At 51.5% G+C, this 24,032-nt stretch overlaps 1 protein-coding gene and 1 non-coding gene across 2 annotated transcripts in view; one reads left to right on the top strand and one right to left on the bottom strand.

Annotated features, from left to right (window-relative positions):
- Positions 1 to 24,032, bottom strand: part of ALPL (alkaline phosphatase, biomineralization associated) — a 56,956-nt gene that overhangs the window by 9,673 nt on the left and 23,251 nt on the right. Inside the window, exons 2-6 of the mRNA XM_065893319.1 lie at positions 9,722 to 9,885; positions 5,016 to 5,135; positions 4,588 to 4,703; positions 3,295 to 3,469; positions 2,337 to 2,512 (exon numbers count right to left, since the gene is read on the bottom strand). Coding sequence (XP_065749391.1) covers positions 2,337 to 2,512; positions 3,295 to 3,469; positions 4,588 to 4,703; positions 5,016 to 5,135; positions 9,722 to 9,782 — 648 coding nt within the window. The 5' untranslated portion in view covers positions 9,783 to 9,885. The remainder of the gene's footprint in view (positions 1 to 2,336; positions 2,513 to 3,294; positions 3,470 to 4,587; positions 4,704 to 5,015; positions 5,136 to 9,721; positions 9,886 to 24,032) is intronic.
- Positions 11,118 to 11,191, top strand: TRNAR-UCU (transfer RNA arginine (anticodon UCU)). The gene has a single exon. It is a non-coding gene; the product is annotated as a tRNA-Arg (tRNA).

The following is a 24,032-nucleotide window of genomic DNA, read 5'->3' as shown; positions in this document are numbered from 1 at the left end:
GCATTTCATGGGCACCCTTCTCAACCTTCCATTCCAGCTCCCTCCTCAGAACCCAGGTTCCACAGGGTGGAGGGGGAGCCAGGAGTCCAGGCCGGTGGTACAGGTGGTACAGGTGAGGGGTACATGCTGGCCCCAGGACCAGCCTGGATCCTGGGGAACCAGAAAGAGCTCTGAAGTCAGACTTGGGTTTGAATCTTGACTCTCCTGCATCTTGACCAAGGGCTTGTCACTTAAGCTCTCTGCACCTCAGTTTCCTCAACTATAACATGGAAGTAACGCCCACGCACAGGACTGTCCCAGCCACTGGACTGTCCCAGGAGGAAATGCAGTGACGCAGTGCAGTCCCGGCACCTGGGGCTGGCCTCCCGTGGAAGGTATTCTCAACGGCCAGAAGTAGTAGAGATCCAAGTAGTTCCAAGTTCCTCACTGCCAGCTCCAGCCAGGAGCTCTGGGGGCAGGGCAGACTGTTAAAAAAGGAGAAGGGGACCCCGGGTCACTGGCCCCCCGCCCCCCCAAATTGTTCCCACAGAACCTGACCCCTTGGCATTTTCAGAATGGAAAATGAAGCCCCCAATCTTCTTGCCAGGAGTCTCATCATTTCCAGCCCCAGCAGGCACTTCACACACTCATTAAACTCCCAAATAACAGACTTGCTGTTTGGCTTTGGGGTTTGGGTTTGTGTCTTTCATTTTTCTTTCTTTTTTTTTTTTTTTTTTTTAGCAGAAGATATTTATTTTCAGGGCGGACACCAGGATTTTTGTTTCATGTACAGCCTGGGGGCTGGGGGGCTTTGCGGTGGTGCTGATGCAGGGGCAGAGGGGAGAGAGAAGGACGAGGAGGCTGAGAGAGGAAAGGGAGGAGGGGCAATCCTCACAGCTGCCCCACCTCCACACTCACGCCCTAGCTCATCCCCCAGTGGCCTCTGCGGCTTACCACCCCCCTAAACCCAGTTAACACCCCTCCCCCCCCGCCCCCCCCCCCCCCCGCCCCACAGAAGCCTTCATTTAAGCTCCTGTCCCCTTCTCAGGCTGTTGCTGCCAAATCTCTCTCAAGAGCAGCCCCGTAATTACACCCTGTGCTTGTACAACAAATGTTCTCACATCCATGACCTCATCTCAGCCTCCAGCGGCCCTGGGAGGGGGCAGGTGGGGCTCTCGGCCCCTGTTGCACAGGTGGGGACACTGAGGCTTGGGGAGGGGAAGCGACTTGTCCCAGGACATGAGTTGGGTACAGGCAAAGTCAGAACGGCGGCTTTGCCTGACACAGTCGCTTGCTAGGAGCGATCAACGGGACTACGTGTCCCGAGAGGGGCAACTCAGTCCACTGCTCAGAAAAATGAGGGGTTGGAAGAGGGGCCAGGTGGCACTTAGAAATTGGGGGGATGGCATGGGGGGGCAGAGGGTGGGTCTGGGAGCCAGGAAGTTTGTCTGGTGGGGGTAGAAACAGAGGTAAGGGGTAGGAGGGACCTGGGGGCTCTCTGAGCCTCACTGAACCCCCATTCTAGGCTTGGGGGCCGAAGTCCCCTCACTCCCTCACCAGCCCCTGGCAGTAGGTAACAAGAGGCTGAAAAGGGAACAAGCCAGAGGTTCTCATTTAAGAACAGAGAGTAGGGACCCATCTGAACATCAGGTGGACAATGCTGGGGTGCACATGTGCTAAGCCTGCTCCGTATGTCAAAGCTGGTGTTTCAGGGCAGGGACATGTGGCTGCTTGTGCGTAAATGCTACCACATTCTGAGCACTCACTCGGCATTGGGCCCAGGGCTAAACTCTACAGGGGTTATTTTACTTAGATCTTGCAATGGGCTTATAAGGTAGGTACACTTCACAAAAGGGTTGTAGAAGGGAAGGCTCAGAGAGGTTAAGTAACTGACCCAAGGTCACACAGCTAGCAAACAGCAGGGCAAGGATTGGAACCCAAGTTTTAAAAGTAAGAGCTCGGGCTAACCACGGCCCACACCACCTTTTCTCTGGGCATGCTGCCTGAGTGCATGGGACGCGTGCCTGTCTGTGCATGTGGGAATGTACAGGGCAGGTACTCCCCTGAGATGGCACTGTGTCACCCCCACGCTCCAGTGCAGCGCCAGTTTCCAATTTACAGAATAATCCCTGGGCGCCTGGTTCTTGAGGTGTGGTGGCGGCCACATCAGGATTCATCCCTCAGCCCCACTGCGGAGAAATCCTACAGTGCCTCCCTGCCCCAACCGCAAATTCCCTAATGGGCTGGGAGTCCTCCCAGGTGTGTGGGGAGCCAGGCCAAACTGCTCTTCCCAGGCCAGTCGAGGCCTCAGGCCTCGGACCCACAAGCCCCTACTCTGGCTGCGCTCCCGCACTCGCCTCGATGTCCCTGACGTTGTGCATGAGCTGGTAGGCGATGTCCTTGCAGCCCTGGCTAAGGGCCTCCGGGGGCATCTCGTTGTCCGAGTACCAGTCCCGGTCAGCAGAGTGGGCGTAGGCGGCACTGGGGGTGGCGTGGTTCACTCGCGTAGTGGTCACGATGCCCACGGATTTCCCTGCGGTGTGGGAGAGGAGGGGTTGGTTTCGCCTGGAAATGGGTGTGTCCAAGCTGTCTTCCCCCTCCCTCTCCTAGCTAAAGACAGGTCAGTTCTGCTGCCTGCCTGGGCCCCAGTCACCCCATCCGTACTAAAGGTGGGGTTGGCGGCTTCCAAATATCCAGGCAGCTCAGATACTCTGCCTCTGTGACCCTCCCCCGTCCTGAGGGCCCTTGAGCTGTGAGCACCTGGGCTGGAGCCCTCCCCTCCACCAAGGACCCTGCAGAGCCCCACCCTGCAGGAAGCCCCCCCGCTGCCCTGCAGGAACACAAGGGCCCCTCCGAAGGGCTCTCAGTTGGAGTGTGGTTCTGTCACCTATGTCAGCCAGCCTCATAGCCTGACTCCAAAGTCCCTGGGGGCACGTTCCAGGGTCTCCCAATTCCCAGGAGGAAGGGAGAAGGGGTAGACATTTACTGGACTTCCACAGGAACAGTGCTGGGCTCGTTCCTGACCTCCCTCACACTAAACCTGGGAGGGGGCTATATTTTCATGCCCATTTCATAGTCAAAGGAATAGACTCAGGGAAATGAGCTGGGAGCAAACGCACACCTGAGTGATCCCCTAAACCACTAGCTTTCGCTGTCATGGAAAGGAATCCATGACTATTTCACAGAGGCCCAGAACCTCAGAGCTGGAAGGGCCCTGGAGAGCATCTTCTTCTACCCTCTCCCCATTGTACAGTTGGAAAGAGGCTCAGACAGGCCACAGAGCCGGGCCCATTCCCCACCACTCGCCCCACTCACCTGCGTCCTTGGCCCAACGCAGGATGGAGGTGACCTCGTTGCCCTGAGTGGTGTTGCACTCGGTGCGCTGGGTCGCTGCGCTCACCCCCACGGTGCCCTCATTGGCCTTCACCCCACACAAATAGGCGGTGGCGGTGCCCGCGCTGTCGGGGACCTGAGCGTTGGTGTTGTACGTCTGCAGGCGGGAAAGGAGGGTCAGGAGGTGGCCCGGCCTTGGCGGCCCTCCGACCCCCACTCACACCATGGGGCCTGGGCATGAGGGAGACAGAGGCCTCCCGCGGCCTTGGCTGAGCCCTGCTACCCACCGAGGTCCCCCCAGAGCCACAGGATCACCTAGCTGCCTGCTTCCTGCCCACGCCTGGTGCCCTGGCAGCCAGGGTTGCAGGAAGGGGCGGGAACGCAATGTTCCAATATGTGGAGACTCGGTTGGCAGAGAAATGGGGGCTGGGTCAGCTCTCTCTGGGTCTGGGGCTGCAGAAGCCAGTAAGGGGGAGGGGGAGGCAGGTGAGCCGTGGAGAAGGGAGATGGAGGGGGTTCTTGAGGGAGTGAGGGAGGCTGGGGAAGGGGAGGGAAAGTTAGGGGGAGGCAGGATCTAGGATGGGGAAATGGGGACCCCCCCACACACTATTCAGACCTCTGGTCTGAAACTATCTGCCCGTCTCCCTGCCCCACCAGCCTGAGAGCTCCTTGAAGACCAGAAAACATTACAGTCCCTGCTATTCCCCCAGAAGGGAGCCCAGGGCCTGGCCCAGAGTGTCTAAAGGACATTTATTATGTGACACCATGGCCACCAGCAACTACAACACCAGAAACAAAGCTACCACTTTCTATCTGAGCCGCCTTGGGAGAGAACGAATGTAACAGAACCCCATGCAAAGAGTACACACTGCGTGATCCCATTTACGTCAAATACAAAGGCAGGAACAGCTAATCTATGGTGTTAGAAGTCAAGGAGCAAGGGCTGGAGGGGGTTGCGGGGGGACCCCTGGCTGCTGTCATGTTCAGTTTCTCAACCTGGATATTGGTCATACAGACACGTGCAGAGTTTGTGCAAATTCACTCTGTACACCGGTGCACTTCTCTCTATGTATGTTATGCGTCAATAGATTTTGAAATCAATGAGCTGAAATCCCCAGAGTCTTGGGAAGCAGCCGCTACTGTCCTCAATTCACAGAGGGGCCACAGAGCCCCCGGAAGGGCTGACTGCATTGCCAGCAGGTTTGAGGGTTCCAGCGAATGCCATTCCCCTGCCCTTTCCTCCTGAGAGGTGGGAGGCTTGGGGCTGGAGCTCACCTTGGAGAGGGCCACGTAGGGAAACTTGTCCATCTCCAGCCTGGTCTCCTCCCCCGGGCTGTGGTGGAGCTGACCCTTGAGGATGCGGGCTGCCGTCACAGTGGAGACGCCCATCCCTGTGGCGGGGGGTGGGGAACTGGGGTCAGGGGGGCTCAGTCTCTCGGGCTCCCAGCCTCTCCAATCAGCCCTCTTGGGTACCCAGAGCTCCCTAGAGTTAGGTGCCAAGGCAGGCTGAGCAGTGGGCACCAGAGCATGACTGGGGGGTCCCTTTCCTCCTTCCCTCCCGAGACCCTTGGGGTTCACAGCCCGGCTCTCCCATCCTCTTCAACATGCCCCCAGGGCCCCAGCCTCTACAACACAGCCACCTTCACCTCTGCCTGGCTCCCTGGGCCCCCATCCAGCTCCTCCCTTGGGCCCCCAGGCCTCACCATCTCCAAGGAACATGATGACATTCTTAGCCACGTTGGTGTTGAGAGTCTGAAGCCTCAGGGCATTTTTCAGGGTCTGCTGAGCTTGGTCTCTCCAGTACTTGGGGTCTTTCTCTTTCTCTGTACCCACAGAGAGGCAGAGTTATTTGGGAGGGGGTGGGGCAGCTTCCCATCCCCAGCCACTACAGACACCAACTTCTCATTGCAGAAGGCTGCCTGACTCGGCAGAGGAAGCAGTAGTTGCCCATCTCAGACAGCGGTCGTGAGATCTGCAAAACCCATGCCAGTCCCATCCTCCAAACGAGCCTGTGGACCCTGGGTCTTCGACCCACATCTGAGACTGGAAAAACCAAGGCTCAGAGACACCAAGCGACTTGCCCAGGAAGGCCACACCGCTCTGGCAGACACTGGCAGAGCTGGGCTTCACTCCAAAGCCCACGCTCTTTCCTTCCACCCAGCAGAGAGACACTGTGCAAAGGCAGGAAATGAATTGTGCTAGCACAGTTAGGAGGGTGATGTTTAACTTACTCAAGAGAACAAACTACTTGCAACTGCAGGAGCCCCCAGATGTGTCCAGCCATCAATTATAAACTCTGCTTGGCTTATTCATTAAAGTAGGCTCCGCAGGAACCTGACTTAGCAACAGCTATTCAGCTGTGCTGGAAAGCAAGACTTGCCTGTTGTTTAACGTATCAAACTTAAAGTAGCCAAGAACAGCCTCACTCCTGTAAGGATAAATTAGCAAAGACGTTCTGTGTCCCTAATCTTGAGAAAAATTGGGAACCAGGAATGCCCTCTCCTCTCTGTCTCTCTCATGTCCATGAGTCTAGTCGTCAATTCTCCAGTGGAAAGAACACTCTAGTGCCCGACAGTCCTCAGTTAGAACCGCATCTGTGTCAAGCAGCAGCTGTGTGGACAAGTGAGTTCCCTGGACCTCAGTCTCCTCCCCATCAGATGCAGGTGTTTGTACCTTCCTCTCGGGGTCTTCACGAGGACAGGATTTAGATAAGGAAAGTGACACACCTGACCCACAGGAGAGGATCGATGCCCCCCCACCCCAGTAAGTCCTGGAATCCCCTTTTCATCCAAGCAGAGGCCCAGGATCCCTTTCCATGGGGGTCGGGGTCCCTGCCACCATCTGCTGGTTTGTCTTCTGTACTCGGGCCCCATCAAACCTGCCCATCAAAATACAGAAGCCTAGAGAGGGGAGCTCCTTGGGGATTCTCTCTTTCAGTGGCCTCCACTGCATGGAAGGAAGGCTGAGGCCAGCAGAGGTGGGAGGGTCCTGTCCAAGGCCATGTTACACATTCATAGGCTGAAGACACAGGCCTCATCCCTTGGCCCAGCTCAGGCCCATGCTGTGCGGGTGAAGAGCACAGCTCTCCTTTCTTACACACTCATGGTACCCAGGCTCGTGCCAAGTGCCCCGTACACGGCAACAGTGCCTTCCCCTCCCCACAGCCTTACAGGGTGGCTACCATAACTTCCTCCACGTTGCGGAATGAGGAAACAGGATTCTGAGACTGAGCCGCAGGGGAACAGAAAACCCACACATGTCTATGGCTGTGCTCCTGCCTGGGGCAGGTAGCGCAGGCAAGGAGATGGAAGGAAGCAGTTCTCCACCTCAAGCCTGGGACCCACCCACGCCCCACTCCTCTCCCTAGAGGTCCCATCCCCACCCTGATCCCTTAGTCCCCCACCTTCACGCTGGCAGCCCCCCAGCGCTACATCTCTCTTCTGAAGCTCCCCAATTTCAGTCCTCATGGGCGGAGGCCCCTGGCTGGAGCCCGGAGAGCCCTGGCCCTTCCATCCAGCTGTGCACCTTTAGGCAAGTTCCTGCCACTCAAGTTTCTGCCCCAGAAAAATAGGAGGACATAGCTACTCGCAGGCAGTTCTAGGATCAAGTGAGGTAAAGCCTGGGCAAGTGCCCTGAGCCAGTGTTTTTTTTTGAAACTTGGGTTTGTTTTATTTCCAAATATAAGCTTTTCTTATAAATTTATTTATTGATTTTTAATTATTTATTTTATTTATTTATTTTTGGGCTGCATTGGGTCTTCGTTGTTGCATGCCGGCTTTCTCTAGTTGCGGCGAGCGGGGGCTACTCTTCGTTGCAGCGTGCGGGCTTCTCATTGTGGTGGCTTCTCTTTGTTGCAGAGCACGGGCTCTAGGTGCGCGGGCTTCAATAGTTGTGGCACATGGGCTCGGAAGTTGTGGCTCACGGGCTCTAGAGTGCAGGCTCAGTAGTTGTGGCACACGGGCTTAGCTGCTCCGCGGCACATGGGATCTTCCCGGACCAGGGCTCGAACCCACGTCCCCTGCATTGGCAGGCGGATTCTTAACCACTGTGCCACCAGGGAAGTCCTATAAATTTATTTTTTAATTGAAGTATAGTTGACTTACAGTGTTGTGTTAATTTCTGCTGTACAGCAAAGTGACTCAGTGATACACATAGATACGTTCTTTTTCATATTCTTTTCCATTATGGTTTATCCCAGGATATTGAATATAGTTCCCTGTGCTATACAGTAGGACCTTGTTGTTTCTCCATTTTACATGTAACAGTTTGCATCTGCTAACTGCAAACTCCCTGGGCTAGTGGTTTTCATCAGGGATCCCACTAGCTCTGGGCGTGTTTCAATCTCCCTGCCGCCTTCCTCCCACATACCACGGTGCCAGGGCTTTGGTCAAGGAGCTTCTTTGGCCATTTGGGTGCCATCTGGGTGGTGATGAACTTCTACCCACCTTGCCCTCCCCCTAGCACCTGGCACAGCACCCCTGGGCTGGGCTGCCATCAGCCTCCCCATTCCCGTTGCTACTTCTCCAGGTGAGCCCTGTTACCCGTTTGCCAGTTCCCTGCTGTGCCTGCTCCCTGAAGGACTGGGACCCGGGCAGAGCCCTTGTCTTTTTCACCAGCGCCATCCCAGGGTCCGAGAAGGGTTCAGTGGGTGTCAAACTGACTTTATTGTCAGAGGACCGGTTTAAACAATGGTGGCTTTGGACAACTGAGTATCAGGAGGCCATTGTGTTTGGAGACCATTAAATGACACTCAGAAATGCTCGTGCTGTAATGAATGCTACGTGAAGAGTGCTTGTCAGTACGTACTGTATGACTCCATTTATACGAAGCTCAAAACAGGCAAAACTCGACTAAGGTGACAGGAGTTAGCCTAGTCACTTCCTCTAGCTTGGGGCAGGGCAGGGTGGGGGCAGTAGTTGGGAGGGGCACAGGAAAGCCCTTGGTGTCCCATGATCAATATTCTTTCTTGATCCGGGTGATGGTTACATGGGTACAAAAATATGTCAAAACTCATCAAGCTATACATTTAAGATTTGTGCACTTTGCTGTAAGTCACACCTAATTTTTTAAAAAAGTTAAAGACCATGATGTAACACCACTACACACCCATCAGAATGACTAAAATGAAACATGCAAAAAACTGAAGTGCTGAGTATTTGAAGATTTTTCATTTTGTCGCTTTTTCGTCTTCTCACATTTCATCCATCTGCTCACCTTTCGCTCAGGTGGGTTGTGAGTGCTGAGAAAGCAGGGACTCGGTCCCAGAGTGACCTTGGGCCCCCAAGGACACAAGCCGAAAGGCATCATGGGATCGCAGAGGGAGCAGTGGCCTGGGAATCTAGCGGCTCAGGTTCAGTTCCCAGGGCTGCTACTGACTTGCTGCGTGACCTGGGAGGGCCAGTCCCTTCTCTGAATCCCAATTCCCTCATCTGTTGAAATATATTCTTCCTACGAGCACCCACTCCCTGCCTGCACTGTGACTGTCCCTTATAATTCCCACAACAGCCCTAAGGAGGAGAGATTATTATCTCCACTGGACAGATGGAGAAATTAAGGTTCGGGGAGGGCAAGTGGGGACTTCCAGCCACATGATGGACTAAGCCAAGGAGGGCTCCCCTCCTACAACAGACACTAAAATGCTGAAAAAAAGAAAAATCAAGAACAGTCTATTACTTGAAAAAGGAAGAAAAGGGGGAAGGGAAACCCCCAGGAGGCAGAAATTCAGAGGGTATTCAAAACCAGAAAGGTAAACAGGAGCTGAGGCTGAAGGACCCTTGCAGTGTCAGACCAAATACAAGGCTAGGCTGAAACTTCTCAGGTACATGTTTTGCCTGGGAGCTATGGAAGGGATGGGGACAGAAAGCCAGTCATAAAAATGTGAACTCAACTCCAAATTTATAGTGTAAGAACCAAAAACTGAGAAATTAACATAAGTACTCTCATAGAATTAGTTGAAGAATCAAACACAATACTGCACTGTAGAAACACTTGTACGAGTTTACAACAGGAAACAAAAACAAAACAATGACAAAAGAACTGCTGAAGGTGAGTTTCCAAGCAAGAATTACAAAATATAAGGAAATGTGCTATCAAGAGGGAGAGTTAAGCAGACGACGCCAACAGGAGACTTAACACCCCGCGACTTGGAAGAGTTTATAGAATAAAGTTCTATTTCAGATTCTTCGAGTTAAGAGAGAATAGAAACCCCAATTAAAGAATAATAAAAAAGGAAAAAGAGTGACCTTTCCAACACTAGCACATGTAGAGGCTGGGATTTCCTGCTCTGAACATTTGTTTCCAGCTCTTAAATACTTTGGATGGTTCTATGACCCTGAACACAGACACTGCCCTCGTCCTATCCTACCTGCACCATGTCTCCCCCTCCCTCCACCCTTGCCCCCAATCCTACCTGGCACTAAGGAGTTGGTAAGGCAGGTGCCAATGGCCAGCACTAAGAATGGTGAAATCATGGTGCACTCCAAGACCTGCTTTTTCTCTGGAGCCCAGAGGTATGATGGATATGGGTGGGAAGGGTGGGCTGCCAGTGGTCAATAGTTAATTGATGTTCCAATCCTAGAAAAAAAAAAAAAAAGACATGAAGGACACAGCTCCAGAGTTCATTTGTTCATTCACTTATTTATTCGTTGATTCATTCATTATTCACCTATTACAAGAGACTAGGCATTTAGATGCAAAACCTAGGTGGTCCCTCCCTCAAGAAGCTTCATCACATAAACAGTTGTATAGGCATAAATGAGTTCCATGCTGCCAAGTGGTTCCTTCTCCTTTCCCAAGTGAATTCCCACTTTCAATCCACCTGAAGCCCAGAACCCACCAGAGTTCACTTTCTGTGTACTGCTTCTCAAACTGCAGCATGCCTCAGAATCTTCTAGAAGGATTGCTGAAACAGATTCCAGTACCCTCCACCCCTCACCCAGAGACTCCAACTGCATTTCTAACAAGCTCCCAGGTGCTGCAGCTACTGCTGCTGCTGGTTCGTGGACCCCACTTTGAGAAGCACTGTTCTAGAACATCAGCCTTTAGCCTTGAATTACCCATGTCCCAAGCACATCAGAGACAAAACAAAGAGTCCACCTTTTCTTAAGGGACACCTACATTCGCTCTTACAGGACAACTGTATTTGCTACGTTCTACAGCTTGTCATTGATGGCGAGAGATATAAAAACTATAGGAGGGACATACAGGAAAAGATTGTCTTATAAGTGTGGCCATTTCTGGGCAGTGACATTTTAGATGACTCATTATTTTTTCATTGTCTTTTTTGCATTTTCCAAATTTTCCTTCTGTGTTGAGATGTTACCTTTATAATTTTTTAAAAAAATGTTATTAAAAAAAAAACTGGAAGGAAATACACCAAAATGTTAACTGGTTTTCTCTGGGCAGTAGGACTGTGAATGATTATTTCTTCTTTAATTTTTTTTTTTGAAGTTTCCAAATTGCCTAAAATGAGCATGTATTAATGGCCTAAGAATGTTTTTAAACTGTGGTCATCCTGTTAGGATCACATGGGATAATCCCATTGGCAGCTGCGAAATGTAAATACTAACCATGTTGTGTATAAACGTTACTGGAAGATGAGGAATTTTAAATGGTAAGAGTTTCACTGGGAAATAATGTTACTATTTCCACCAAAATCGAGATAAAAATGATCATTTCATTTGTTGTGGGAAATGGCAGTGGTACACAACATTCTACCATTAGACAGAGTGGGCTGTTAGGTAAGAAACCACTCTAACTGGAAAAAGGGCTTTTGATTCAACCTTAAAAACGTGCATGGAGGGAATTCCCTGATGGTCCAGTGGTTAAGACTCTGCACTTCTACTGCAGGGGGGCACGGGTTCAATCCCTGGTTGGGGAACTAAGATCCCACATGCCACGAGGTACAGCCAAAAAAAAATTTTTTTAAGTGCACTCCGGTGCTTTTCTACTGCGTTCCTTGTCCACCTGGCTCCTTAAAAACCTGGCTTGGGGCAGGGACAGGTGGCGGGAAGGAAAGCACAGGAATTGAAAGGAAATACCTTTCATCTCATGTCTAACAGCATTTAACTCTGAGTGGTGGGATTTCAGATGACTTCTAATTCTTTAAGTCTACTTTAGTTTCCAAACATTCCTAGAGTAAATTCTAACATCAGAAAAAAAGTTATTAAATTGATATACAATATCAATACAATCACTGCATGTACCTCTCTGTTTTGAAAGTAATTCCTTCCTGGTCCATCTCACCTACCACACTGGGAGCTTCTAAGAGCAGAGACTTTGCCTTGTTCGTTTCCACTCCAGTGCTTGGCATGGTAAGTATTTACATCATCAGTTGAAAGTCAGTGCTCTAAGAAGTGGAGGTAGGGAGGAATCACCCCCAAATCCTCCCTTTGTGTGTGAAGAAAAGTCCAAGTGTTGGCAAGGAATTGGGACTACCAGAGTATCTGTTCACTGTTGGTAGAGTGTAGATTGGTACAACCACTTTGGAAAACTGACAGTACTACCAAGGTGGCACCATACACCATACATGCCCTCTGACCCATTTAACTTCAACAGAAATGTACATGTGTTCACCAAAAGAATACGTAAGAATGTTCATATCAGCCCTGCTCATAATGGCTTCAAAACTCTGTCCAACTTCAGCAGGATGGATAAATCCATTGTATGGGTTCACAAGAAGGTAATCCACACACAACGAGAATGAATAATTGAGAACTCTACACACCAACATGGATGAATCCTGCAAAGGTGAGGCTGAGTGAAGGGAGCTGACCCGAGAGTATATACAGTGTGATTCTAATGATATAAAGCAGGGGTCGCCAACCCCGGGCCTCGGACCGGTACTGGTCCTCAGCCTGTTAGGAACCAGGCCACACAGCAGGAGGTGAGCGGCGTGCGAGTGAGTGAAGCCTCATCTACTGCTCCCCGTCGCTCGCATTCCCACCTGAACCATTTCCCCCTCCCCGTGAAAAAACTGTCTTCCACAAAACGGGTCCCTGGTGCCAAAAAGGTTGGGGATCGTTGATATAAAGTATAAAACCCAAGCGGGGGGAGGGGCAATAGAGGGGTAGGGGATCAAGAGGTACAAACTACTATGTATAAAATAAGCTACAGGGCTTCCCTGGTGGTGCCGTGGTTGGGAGTCCGCCTGCCGATGCAGGGGACACGGGTTCGTGCCCCGGTCCGGGAGGATCCCACATGCTGCGGAGCGGCTGGGCCAGTGAGCCACGGCCGCTGGGCCTGCGCGCCCGGAGCCTGTGCTCCGCAACGGGAGAGTCCACAACAGTGAGAGGCTCACGTACCGAAAAAAAAAAAAGCTACAAGGATATATTGTACAACATAGGGAATATTGCCTGTATTTTATAATTATAAATGGAAAATAACCTTTAAAAATTGTGCATCACTATACAGTACACCTGTAACTTACATAATATTGTACATCAACTATATACTTCAATTTAAAAGAATTTTTTAAAAAGTATAAAAACCAACTAAGGGTATTACAAGACAGGATAAAGGCAGAGGGAGATTTGACACAGAAGAGAAGGCTGAGTGAGGACAGAAGATTCATAGAAGGAAGATGCTAAGCGACTGGCTTTGAAGGAAAAGGCCACAGGCCAAAAAATACAGAAGCCTCCAGAAGCTAGAAAGGCGAGGAAGTGGATTCTCTCTGGAGCCTCCCCAGAAGGGAGCGGCCCCACCAATGTGTTGATTCTCAGCCCCAAAGACTTTCTTGGAGCTCCTGACTTCCAGAACTGAGGATAACTTTGTATTGTTTTAAGTCACTGTGTTTGCGGTGTCATTTGTTATGGCAGCGACAAGTCATTTGTCATAAGTCATTTGTTATGGCAGTGACAAGAAAGTGAATATTGAACATCAAAAAAAAAAAAGGCACTCTGCCTTATATGGGTGGGTTCAATCTGAAAATCCAACAAGCTGTCAATTGAGGATATAGACATTTTGCTGTATGTATGTTATACTTCAATAAAATGAAAACACTACTCTCTGAGAGATTATATGAACAATCCCTAAAGGACACTGATAAAATGTTCACCATAATAACTTACGTGGTAGACGGACAGAGCTGTATGATCTCCTTCGTAGATAGGAAAAACAAGGCTCTGAAAGGAAAAGTGACTCACCCAAGGTTACAAACAAGCAGGTAGCAGAGCTGAACTCTAACCACTAAGCTGCCAATTACAGAATTAGCAACGAGGTTACCACGGTGATCCTCCAAGGGTGGGGATTCTGGTTCACCAACTACAGGATGAAGGTTCTGAAGTTTACACATGGATAGATTCGTGGATATGGATATCCACATGGATATCCACCACAATCAGGATAGAGAACAGTTCTGCCAGCCCAAAAAACTCTCTTGTGCTTTCGCTTTGTAGTCAGAAGCTGCCCATGCCTGTACCTGGCAGCCACAGGTCTGTTCTCCATCACTATAGCTTTTTATTTTTTTAACTAATTAATTTATTTTATTTATTTATTTTTGGCTGCGTTGGGTTCGTTGCTATGCGTGGGCTTTCTCTAGTTGCAGTGAGTGGGGGCTATTCTTTGTTGCGGTGCGTGGGCTTCTCGTTGCGGTGGCTTCTTGTTACAGAGCACAGGCTCTAGGTGCACAGGCTTCAGTAGTTGTGGCATGCAGCCTCAGTCGTTGTGGCGCACGGGCTTAGTTGTTCCACTGCATGTGGGATCTTCCCAGACCAGGGCTCGAACCCGTGTCCCCTGAATTGGCAGGAGGATTCTTAACCACTGTGCCACCAGGGAAGCCCCATCAGTATAGTTTTGATTGATATTGTATTAAATCTGTGGATCAATATGGGGAAGATTTGCATCTTGACAATGTTCAGTCTTCCAATCAGGAACGCAGTATGTCTCTCTGTGCCTTTAAATCTTATAGTCTTCATCATACAGATCCTGTTAGATTTATACTGTTGTATTGCACTTTGGGGGAAGCTATTAAAATAGCATTGCTTTTTTTTTTTTCTTTTGGCCATGCCGTGCAGCATGTGGGATCTTAGTTCCCCGACCAGGGATCGAACCCCTGCCCCCTACAGTGGAAGCGCAGAGTCTCAACCACTGGACCCCCAGGGAAGTCCCTTTTCTGTTTTGTTTCCTTTTTGGCCGTGCTGCGTAGCTTGCAGGATCTTAGTTCCCTGACTAGGAAGTGAACCTGGGTCCTTGCCATCTTCTGTGTAGTCAATCATGTCATTGACAAATAGGGACAGTTTTAGTTCTTCCTATCCAATCTTTATGCCTTTTATTTCTTTTTCTTGCTTTATTGTGCTGGCTAGGACTTCCAGCACCATGCTGAATAGGAGAGGGAAGAGTGGACATCCTCACCTTGTTCCTAATCTTAGAGGAAAAGCATTCAGCCTTTCAGCATTTGGGGCGGTGTTTTGAGGTGTGAGGTGGAGTAAATTTGGTGGGCAAAATCAGGAACGTGGTTTTGGACATGTTGAGTTTAAGATGAAGGGGAGATGTTAAGCGGACCGTTGCATATAGGCATCTGGCAACCGGGAAAGAGTTCTTGGCTAGAGGTATACACTTGGGAACCCTGGGCATAAAGGTGGCATTTAAAGCCTTAATCAAACTTACAAGATCACTTAAGAAGAGGGAATGCGGGTGTACAGAACTATATGATAAAAGCCCTCAGAAAACCAGGAATTGAAATCATTTTTTTAAATTGATAAAGACTTTATATATCAAAAAAACCCTACAGAACCATCATATTTATTGAAGAAACTTTTGGCATGTTCCCTTTAACACTGGCTTATGATTAGAAGATTTGGGGGCAACCTCTAGGTCCGTAACTAGGGGAAGGAAGCTATAAAGAGTGGTGGGGCAATAACTATGTGGCAGTAGTATTAAAACTAGAAGTAAAACAGTAGGATCGGTGGAGTTTAAAAACACAGGATTTCAGTAATTTGTATGTCAGTGTAAACCACACTCATATATACAACACAGCGTTACTTGCAAGGACACTTATAAATTCAACAACATATTAAATAAAGCATCTTAGCATGAAGACCTGTGGAGGGTGGTGGGATTGGTACTGGGGAGCAGGGACGAAGGGGAAAATGAACAAATAAAACTAAAACTGAGCTCATGGTAGTACCCCACGCACTGAGGAATATGACTTGTTCAACCCTCTGCACCGCAGGTCCAAAACAAACACATAAATAAGGTCCAAAGCAAACACATAAATAAGGAAAAATAGAAGTGAAGCGTGGCTCCGGGAGCTCTAAAGGGCTCATCCAGCCCTGCATGGTTATTCTCATTTGTCTCTCTTCTCTGCTAGCCCGACACTCTGTGCGAGTGAAGACCATCTCTTCTCCATCTCTGACTTCCAACCCCGTGCACATAGAATCAGCTCTGAAAATGCTAACTTAATGAAAAGCTCCATGATTCAGGCTGGAATGCTTTGAATTTTGGCCCCAGAGATGTGGCATTGAGAAGGGCCTGTTCTGGAGACACACAGGTGCCTTCTCCCATTGCCTCTGCCTGGAAAGGAGAATCTAGGAAACCCTTCAGGAGCCGGAGTCTCCCCTGCTGGCTCCTCTTCACGGCCCCCGCCCCTACTCAGAGGCTCCAAGTCCGCTCTCTGGCAGCCCTAGATGATGGGCTCTGTGGGGCCCAGCCTGGGGCTGCGGGGCCCCAGCTGCCCACCACCCTCTGCCAATGCTCTACCAGTTCATAATGGAGCCTCCGGGTGTGTGCCAGCCCCATCGCTCCCCATCTCCCAGCCGAACCATCTCTGCCAGGCTCCCAGCTACGTGCCCTGACTATTCATGACAAGTGTGCAGAAGCCCTGGCTGCACTCTGGCCTTGGAGGAGAAACAGCCACTTGGCAGGTCAGGGGAGGGAGCGGAGGCTGGGCCTTGCCCCTGGGGACTGACTCAGCATCCTGGGACAGAGGGCACTGGAGCCCTTTGGAGCTGGGCAGAAAGCCAGCCCTGGGCTGGGTCTCAAAAGGTCCAGGACAAATGACAGAATAATAGGACTGATAAGAATCACTACCACTTCTTGGGCATCTCACTTGATCCTCACAAGTGTTATTAACTCCTGTTTTACCGTTTAGGAAACTGAGCAAAGGATCTCAGCTTGTCCATGGCCAAGTGCAATTCGATCCCAAGCTGACTCAACCTCTCTGGGCTTCAGTTTCCCCACCACGGAGAGGGAGAGAGACCGGCGCCCACCTTTCCACTATCCCTCAAGAGCAAATAGAAGCCAAATGAATTTAGGGTGGGAGATCTGGCAGAGGAAGGAGTCGGGCCGGGGTGAGTTCTACCTGAGCGGCCTGGCCAGGCGGCAGGTGAAGAAGCAGACCAGGCTCAAGGTCAGCGCCAGGAGGAGAAGGCTGAGGACCGCTGTGAGGACCACGTCCACGGTGGGGGACAGGAGGGCCATCTTGGGTGAAGAGGGCCCCACGGAGTAGTCACCACAACCTGTAACACCTAGTCACACTAGCCTTGGATGTCTGCTCCAAAGCTCTGGGTCAGTGGCGGTGACCTGGCTTTGCTCCCTGGGGTTAATCTTAGGGGCTTAGCCCAGGAGGGGTGAAATGGGAGGGAGGAGAATCCATGGGGCTCCCCTCCCCCAGCCCAGTCCTTCCCCACCTGAGGCTTGTTCATTCCCCTTTGTCCATTCATTCTTTATTCCCAAACATTTACTGAATACCTGCTATGTACCTGGCTCTGTTCTAGGTACTAAGGACTCAGTGGGGAGGAGGACAGACACGGTCTCCCTCAGTGGGGAATGGGAGGGGAGTGGGAGGGGGTCCTGCAACGTCAAACTGGGCTGCAGCAGCTGCTCGGGGAGGGAGTGCCACTAAAGATCAGCCCAGGAACATCTCACCTGCAGGGTCAGAGAGAGGGAACATAGAACCGCCCAGCATCTCTGGCAAGCCTTGCTGGCCGGGACTCTATTCATTCACTGATGGAAGTTATTTATGGCTGCCATAAAGCAGCCTCTGGGTGAAGGGCTCTGGAAGGAATGTGTGCTGGTCAGAGTAGGCTGCAGGTCAGACCCAAGGAGGGACTTCCTCAGAGGGCGGTAGGCCAGGTGCTGGCATAGAGCAAGGCTCAGACCTCCAGCCGCTGCAGACAGCACCCCATCTCGACAAAAAAACAGAGGCGGGAGTGCCTGGGGAGGCTTGGCGTCAGCCCTGCCTGCTGCCAAGCCACTGCATCTTTAGGGCTGTGATGACAAGCCAGCTGTCCCTCTGAGCACCTCCAGCCTCAGCACCTCTGCACACTGCGTTCCCTCGTCTGGAATGTTCCCTGCTGTCCACCCGATAAAGTCCTCCCTTCACCCTTCCCCCTTGACCTCAGCTCTTCTGGGCTGTCCTGCAGCCCAGCCCCAGCCCAGGCGGTAGTTACAGTTCCTCCCCAAGCTCCCAAAACCCAGCCGCTCAAGACCTTGGTCACGTTTATCAGAGTCAGAGAACCATGGGGTGAGCTCCTAGAGAGCAGGGATCTTGCTCTGTGGATGTTGGCAGCCCCACGGCTGGCAGAGCCGGGTGCACAGCCGGCTGGCCGGGCAGGAATGTGGGTAGGTGGGTGGAAGGGTGGAGGGTCAATGGTGAGTGACCAAAGAGGCAGCTCGGCAGCAGGAAGCACGCCCTGGAGCCAGGGCTCCAGGTTCAGATCCTGCCTCTGCCCCTCGTGAGCTGAGGAGCTCAGGGCCAGTGACCCCACCCCCGGGGCCTCAGGTTTCTCATCTGCAAAGTGGGAGACGAATAAAATCCATAGGGTCCTTGTAAGGATTATATGAGTTAATGCACAGAAAGGCTTAAAACAGGGCCTGGGACACAGTAAGTGGGCAATGAATGTCACCCAGCAGCCATGATCACCGGGCAGGGGAGGATGGGGTGAGGGGTAAGTGGGCAGGTGAGGGGCTGGAGCTGAGAAGGGACAGACCCTTCTCTGCCCACTCGGCCAGCAGCCATTTACCCTTGTGCTCATCACAGACCTGCCCACCTGGAAGGCCCACAAGGTCTTTCCAGATCTAAGGCTCTAGAAACCAAAAAGCTTACCTGGCTGCTATGTACCTCCACTTGGGGGAGGGGTTAATTAGGGGGTGGAGGTTCCAGTTCCTATACTCAAGGGGCGCTGTGTTTCCTGAGAGGACCAGATTTTCTGTCTGCCTGTCTCTCTCTCTCACAGACAAACATCCCACCAGGAGGCCTGATGCCTTCTCTTCCTCTTGAAGGAGAAAGAGAAAGAGACCACCTAGGGTCAGCCGGGAAGGTTCCATGGAGTGGGTGGGAGGAGAGCCAGGCTGGAAGGATGGTAGGGTTGGGATGAACAGAGAGAGAAACAGTGCTCCCTACAGGAGAACCTGAATGTGCAAAGGCAAGGAGGTAGGAATGAAGTACTTAGAGGTCGGGGAGAAAGGCAGGAGCCGACAGCTGGTGACAGAGGACAGAGAGGCAGCCAGGACCAACCACAAAGGGCTTCGCTCCCTGAGCTCAGCCTGGTCAAGAGCAGGCGCTTGGCATCCCCGCCTGACTTACACGTCTCTTGCCAGCCCATTTCACAGGTGAGGACTTTGCAGCTCAGATGGTCTGCCCCTCGCCCAAGGCCACACAGCAGAGCTGGAATCGGAAGCCTCAGTGGTCTGGGTTCCAGAGCTAAAGATCTTTCCGTGGCTTCCTGGGGTGCCTGGCTGGTCTGGATGCCACAGACTGGCTCTGTGGGCAGAGGACTGGAGCCAGTCAAGGTTCATCTGGCGGGAGGAGAGCTGGCAGCAGGGAGGCGGGGGAGGGAGATGGCAGGGCCCAGAGGCACCGTGCCTGGGGTGGCTGGAGAGCCTGGGCAGAGGGGTGTCAGGGATGGCTGTTCCACGGGCACACAGGCTCCCACCATCCCCCGCAGAGGACATGTTCTGTCCCAAGCCACCTTGCTCTGAGCCAAGCCTCGGAGCTGAGTGGTGGGGTCGGGGGAAGGAGGATGTGCTGTGTTTGTCATCCCCCGCACTCTGGTACCTCACCCAGCACTCCTGCAGTGGGAGCCCCCCTGGTACCAGGAGACGTCACCATCACAGTGGACAACAAGAAAAGGAAGGCACAGAGAGGGTATACAACCTGCCCAGGGTCACACAGCAATCATCAGCAGGAATAAGTCTCCCCACTAACCAGCTAAGATTTGGGAGGCTATTACCAGAAGCACAAGGCAGTCTGTGAGGCATAGCATGGATACCAACGTCTTGGAATTCCGGAAATCAGTGATTTCTGTCAACTGAAAAGAACATTTCAAACTGAGGCTACTCTAGAAAAACCCTTACTTTATATACTTTGTCATTGTATTTGTAATAATAATAGCATACCTTTTACTATGTGCCAGACATTGTTCTAAACACTTTACCTATATTAACTCATTCAATCTCCACAACAACCTACTAGGTAGGCACTATTATTATACCCATTGTACAGGTAACAAAACAGAAGCACAGAGAGATCGTGCTTGCTCAAGGTCACACAGCCAGTAAGTGGCCAAGCCAGAATTCAGCGTCACCTGTAGATGTTTCTGTCTCCCAGGGCCAAGTATAAACTCCTGAAGCAGTCAGTAAGACTGAAGACAAACCACATTTGTTCTACGTGCAATATGTACATTATATGTTTGGAGATGAATGGAATCCACACATCTACCATTTGACTTATACACTCTTCCCAGATGTCATTTTACTGTATGTGCATCACAGCCCCCGGAGGGAGGGCTTCTTATCCCCACTTTATGGAAGAGAGGTGAGGTGACTTGCCCCAGGTCACATAGCATGAGAGTGGCCAAGGACTGACTGAGTCCAAGTCCTTGATCACAGGTGGTCTGCCCTGCAGAGGGGACGGCCTGGGGTGTGCAGAAGAGACGGGGGACGGGGTGGGGAAGACCTCGGCTGGAGAACTGGCTCCACCCCTGGACAGGCCAGTGACCCTGGACACAACCCTCCTCCCCCACAATCTCCTACTTCAGCTGGTCCCCATGCAGGACCCTGGACCACCGTGGCTCTTCCCCCCTCCCTGCCCCCGATGCCCCATGTGCTCTGGCAGCCTTCCCCTAGGAGATGAAACCTCCATTCCATAGACAGCCCCACACAGGCCCTGTAAGAAGAGGCTGAGGCGGCTCTGGACTTCAGGGAAATAGGCCATGAACTTGTAACCTTCTGAGTGGCCGCCAACACAAGCAGTATCCCTGGGTGGCAAGTGCCCGATTTCTCGAATGCCCAGCTTGCGTCAGAACAGGGAGTACACAGATGTTCCCAGAGACAGGTCTCACTGCCCTGGGTCCATGGTAATAGCACTCCTCGTATTCCCAGAGAACCTTCCAGCTGGTGGAGGCTCCTGGCACTATTACATTTGATATCCATGGTGACCCTGGGAGGTACAGGGCAGGGATGCACCCTAACCTCCAGGCAAGAAATATGGACCCACAGAGGTGAGGGTCTCACCCAAGGGCGCACAGCTGAGCAGAGCCCCCAGATTGCTTACTGGCTTTATGACCTTGGGCACATCACTTCCCCTTTCTGGGCCTCAGTTTTCTCACTGGTCCAATGGGGATAATCACAGAGAGTGCCTATATCACTGTGCTATTATAAGAAGGATAATTGCACAATAAACAATGAGATCAAGGCCCAGGGCTTGGCCCATATTAAACACTCAAAATAAATGTTAGCTAGTAGTAAAGGTGATAACGAGTGTGCCAGGCACTGTTCTAAGTGCTTTCCAGGCATTCCTTCATCTACTCCTCTCAACACCATGTGGTAGGTGCTATCATTGCTCCCACTGCACAGAGAAGTTAAGTAACTTGGCCAGGGTCACACAGCTATTAACAGGACACTACGAAGGGGGAAAAGGAGAAACTCAAAATGAATGAAGCACCTATTATGTACTGGGAGCTTTTTGTTCAGCCTTCTAAGAAACCAGTCATGTGGGAATTATCAGCCCGGGTCAGAAGAGAAAACTGAGGCTCAGAAGCGGGGAGGGAAGTGCGGGGTCACACAGCAACCATGTGGGAGAGCTGGGATGCAGGCCAGGCCTGACTGGCTCCGTATTCAGTGTGCTGGCTCCCCCATCTCAGTCACATGCCAGAACAGCTTCCATCACGGTCACCATTATGGGCAGCAGACCCCAATGCCTCGGCCACCCCCGGTACAGGGAGCCCCACGTCAGTGTCACGTGACCTCCCTCTGCCTGTGTGGCAATGTGCGTGTGTGAGTTTGTGTGCATGTGTATGCGCGCGCATGCCGGGGTCCTGGCAGTGAGCGAAGCAGGGCTCCCATTGTGTGTGTGCCCAGCCCCGTGACCAGTCCTCACATCAGGCTGTTCCCTCTGCCCCCAGACCAGCTCCTCCTGGGCTTTCACATGATTGCAGCTTCCTGGGGACCTCTCATATCTGGAACGGGCACTCCCTCTGTAAAGGGAGGGCCTTCAGTCACACTGGCTCCCTCCCGCCCAGGTCAGCCCCTCTGGGTTTATAATTTTACACAAAGAGGCCGAGGTGGGTGGGGGCAGCTCAGGGTTACAAGTCAGAGTCCTGGCCAGTTACTCAAGGGCTGTTTTCTCATCTGCAAAGCAGTGATAATAAGTGCCATTCTGCTTCCAATATTGGCTTCTTAGGAGGGAAGGAACTTTGCAAACTGTAAAGTGCTATGCAGATGTTTCTATGGCTTTCTGTTGTTTCCCCTTCTGATGACTGTAGTAGATACGTGCTATAACTTTTGGCCACCCAGAATCCATTCCCCTTTCCTAACAACACCACAAAGTTTCCTTGGGAAGTGGCTCTCCCTTTTCCAGCCAACTGGTTTGGGTAGGGCTGATCCTACCTCCAGTGGCTCCAGGTGGGTCCTGACTGACTGGCTTAAGCTCAAGACTCTCTCCACCTGGATGGTGTGTTGTGAGGGAGTGGGGCGATGGAGAGGGGCGCTGTGTGCAACCTGAAGATAAGGCAAGCTCTCAGAAGGTGGAGTAGAGAGATGCAGAGAATCTGAGTCTCTGATGATGCTACTTGAGCCCCTGGATGCAGCCACGCCTGAAGCCTGCTTCTGAACATTCAAGTGACATGAGCTAATTAATTCCCCATATTGCTTACCTTGGATTTTCTGTTACTTGGAACACAGAGTCTGACCTCAGAACTCCAGTTCAGCCTGTTTTTCTCAGCCCCTTACATTGTAAGCAACCACATCATGTCCCTCATCTAGTTGTTTCTACCAAAGGAAAAATCTTGCAAACAAGCTAAAGATGGGTCAATAAGTTTCGAGTGCATGGTAAAATGAGGCCAACCAATACAAGCTTGGTTTTCTTCTTGGAATCTATAAACTTGTAGAATTGTAGGAGGTCCTTGCGCAGGATTTGCCTAAAAGCCCTACTGTGTGCAGGACTTGGACGCTCCCCTTCCAAGGTTGTTGTCAGTTGAGTTTAACAACTCTTTGACCACTAGGTTCCAAGTGTCTACTGTGTGGCTGGCCCTGCACTAAGGGCCGCAGGTACAACTTCTGCCTTGTAGGCCCTTCAGTCTAGTGATGATTGGTCACAATACACATTTTTACTGTATTTTACACAAAGCCCTAGGAGGCTGGCATACAGGGGGGAAACTGCTACACCCATTTCACAAGAGGAGGAAACAGAGACTCAGAGAGGTGCAGTGATTCGCCGAACATCCCTCTGGTAAAGAGGGGCAGGGCTAGGCCATAACCCCGGATCTGCCTGCCTCCAAACCCAGTGCTTTTTCCTCTAGCCTTTGTGGTGGCAGGGATGGCACTGGGACTGACATTTCTTTGAGGTAGTCTGTTCCACTTAGGGGCCATCAGAATGGTTTAAAAAGCTAAAGAAAGCAGGGAAGCCAAGTATCATGGGCTTCCTGTTTGCCCCAAGAGTCTTGGCTCCATGAGAAGCCCCAGTACTCAGGCCCATCCAGCTTTACTCTCCTAAAGGACTCACCTCCTACAGGCTGTGGCCAGAGACGGCCCAGCCACAACCTTAAAATCCAGGCCCCAGTTGCTTTCATGGGCAGCCCTTGGCACCCCAAGTGAGCTGTCCTGGCTTCTCTCGTACCTCTGTCCTGCATCTCTAAGATCCAACTGACACGGCCTCAACATCCCCTATCCCCTAGGGTCTTCCCTATATGTTATTCAACCAACACTCATATGACCTCTGCTTATTGGGCACCTACTATATGCCAGGGGCTGTTCTAGGTGCTCAAATCCCTGCTGGTGGGGTGAGCAGACAATAAGAAAGTAAGTAAAATCAATAGGATGCCAGGTAGTGGTAAGTGAGATGGAGGAAAAGAAGTGGGGGAGGAGAGGTGGTATTTGCAGTTTTAAATAGAGAGATCAGAGAAGGTCTCACCACGAAGTCATCTCACCGGCGGCTTGCAATAATCCCACGCAGGCAAGAATGTGATTCCCAAACTGCAGATACGGAAACTGAGGCTTCAGGATTAAATCGAGCCTACACACGCCAATCTAATCAGCTGTGGAGCTGAGGTTCTGGTGCAGGGCTACTGCTGCTCCCCCACGTACCCTCTCCCCTACCAAATGGTACTAGCAGCCCTTTTGCAGGCTCTGAGAGGTAAAGCCACATATCCGGACCAGCAAGAGTACAGGGCGGGGCTGGAGTCAGCCCTAGTGCCACCCTCTGGAACTGCCTCTTAGCAAGACCTACATCTGCTTCCACAGGCCTCGCTCTTCAGCTTCAGCTCTGGGCTTGCTGAATCTCAGTC

The sequence above is a fragment of the Phocoena phocoena genome, chromosome 1 (genome assembly GCF_963924675.1).
Source record: "Phocoena phocoena chromosome 1, mPhoPho1.1, whole genome shotgun sequence".
In the NCBI taxonomy this organism is placed as follows: domain Eukaryota; kingdom Metazoa; phylum Chordata; class Mammalia; order Artiodactyla; family Phocoenidae; genus Phocoena; species Phocoena phocoena.
This window is presented reverse-complemented; position numbering and strand designations above follow the sequence as displayed.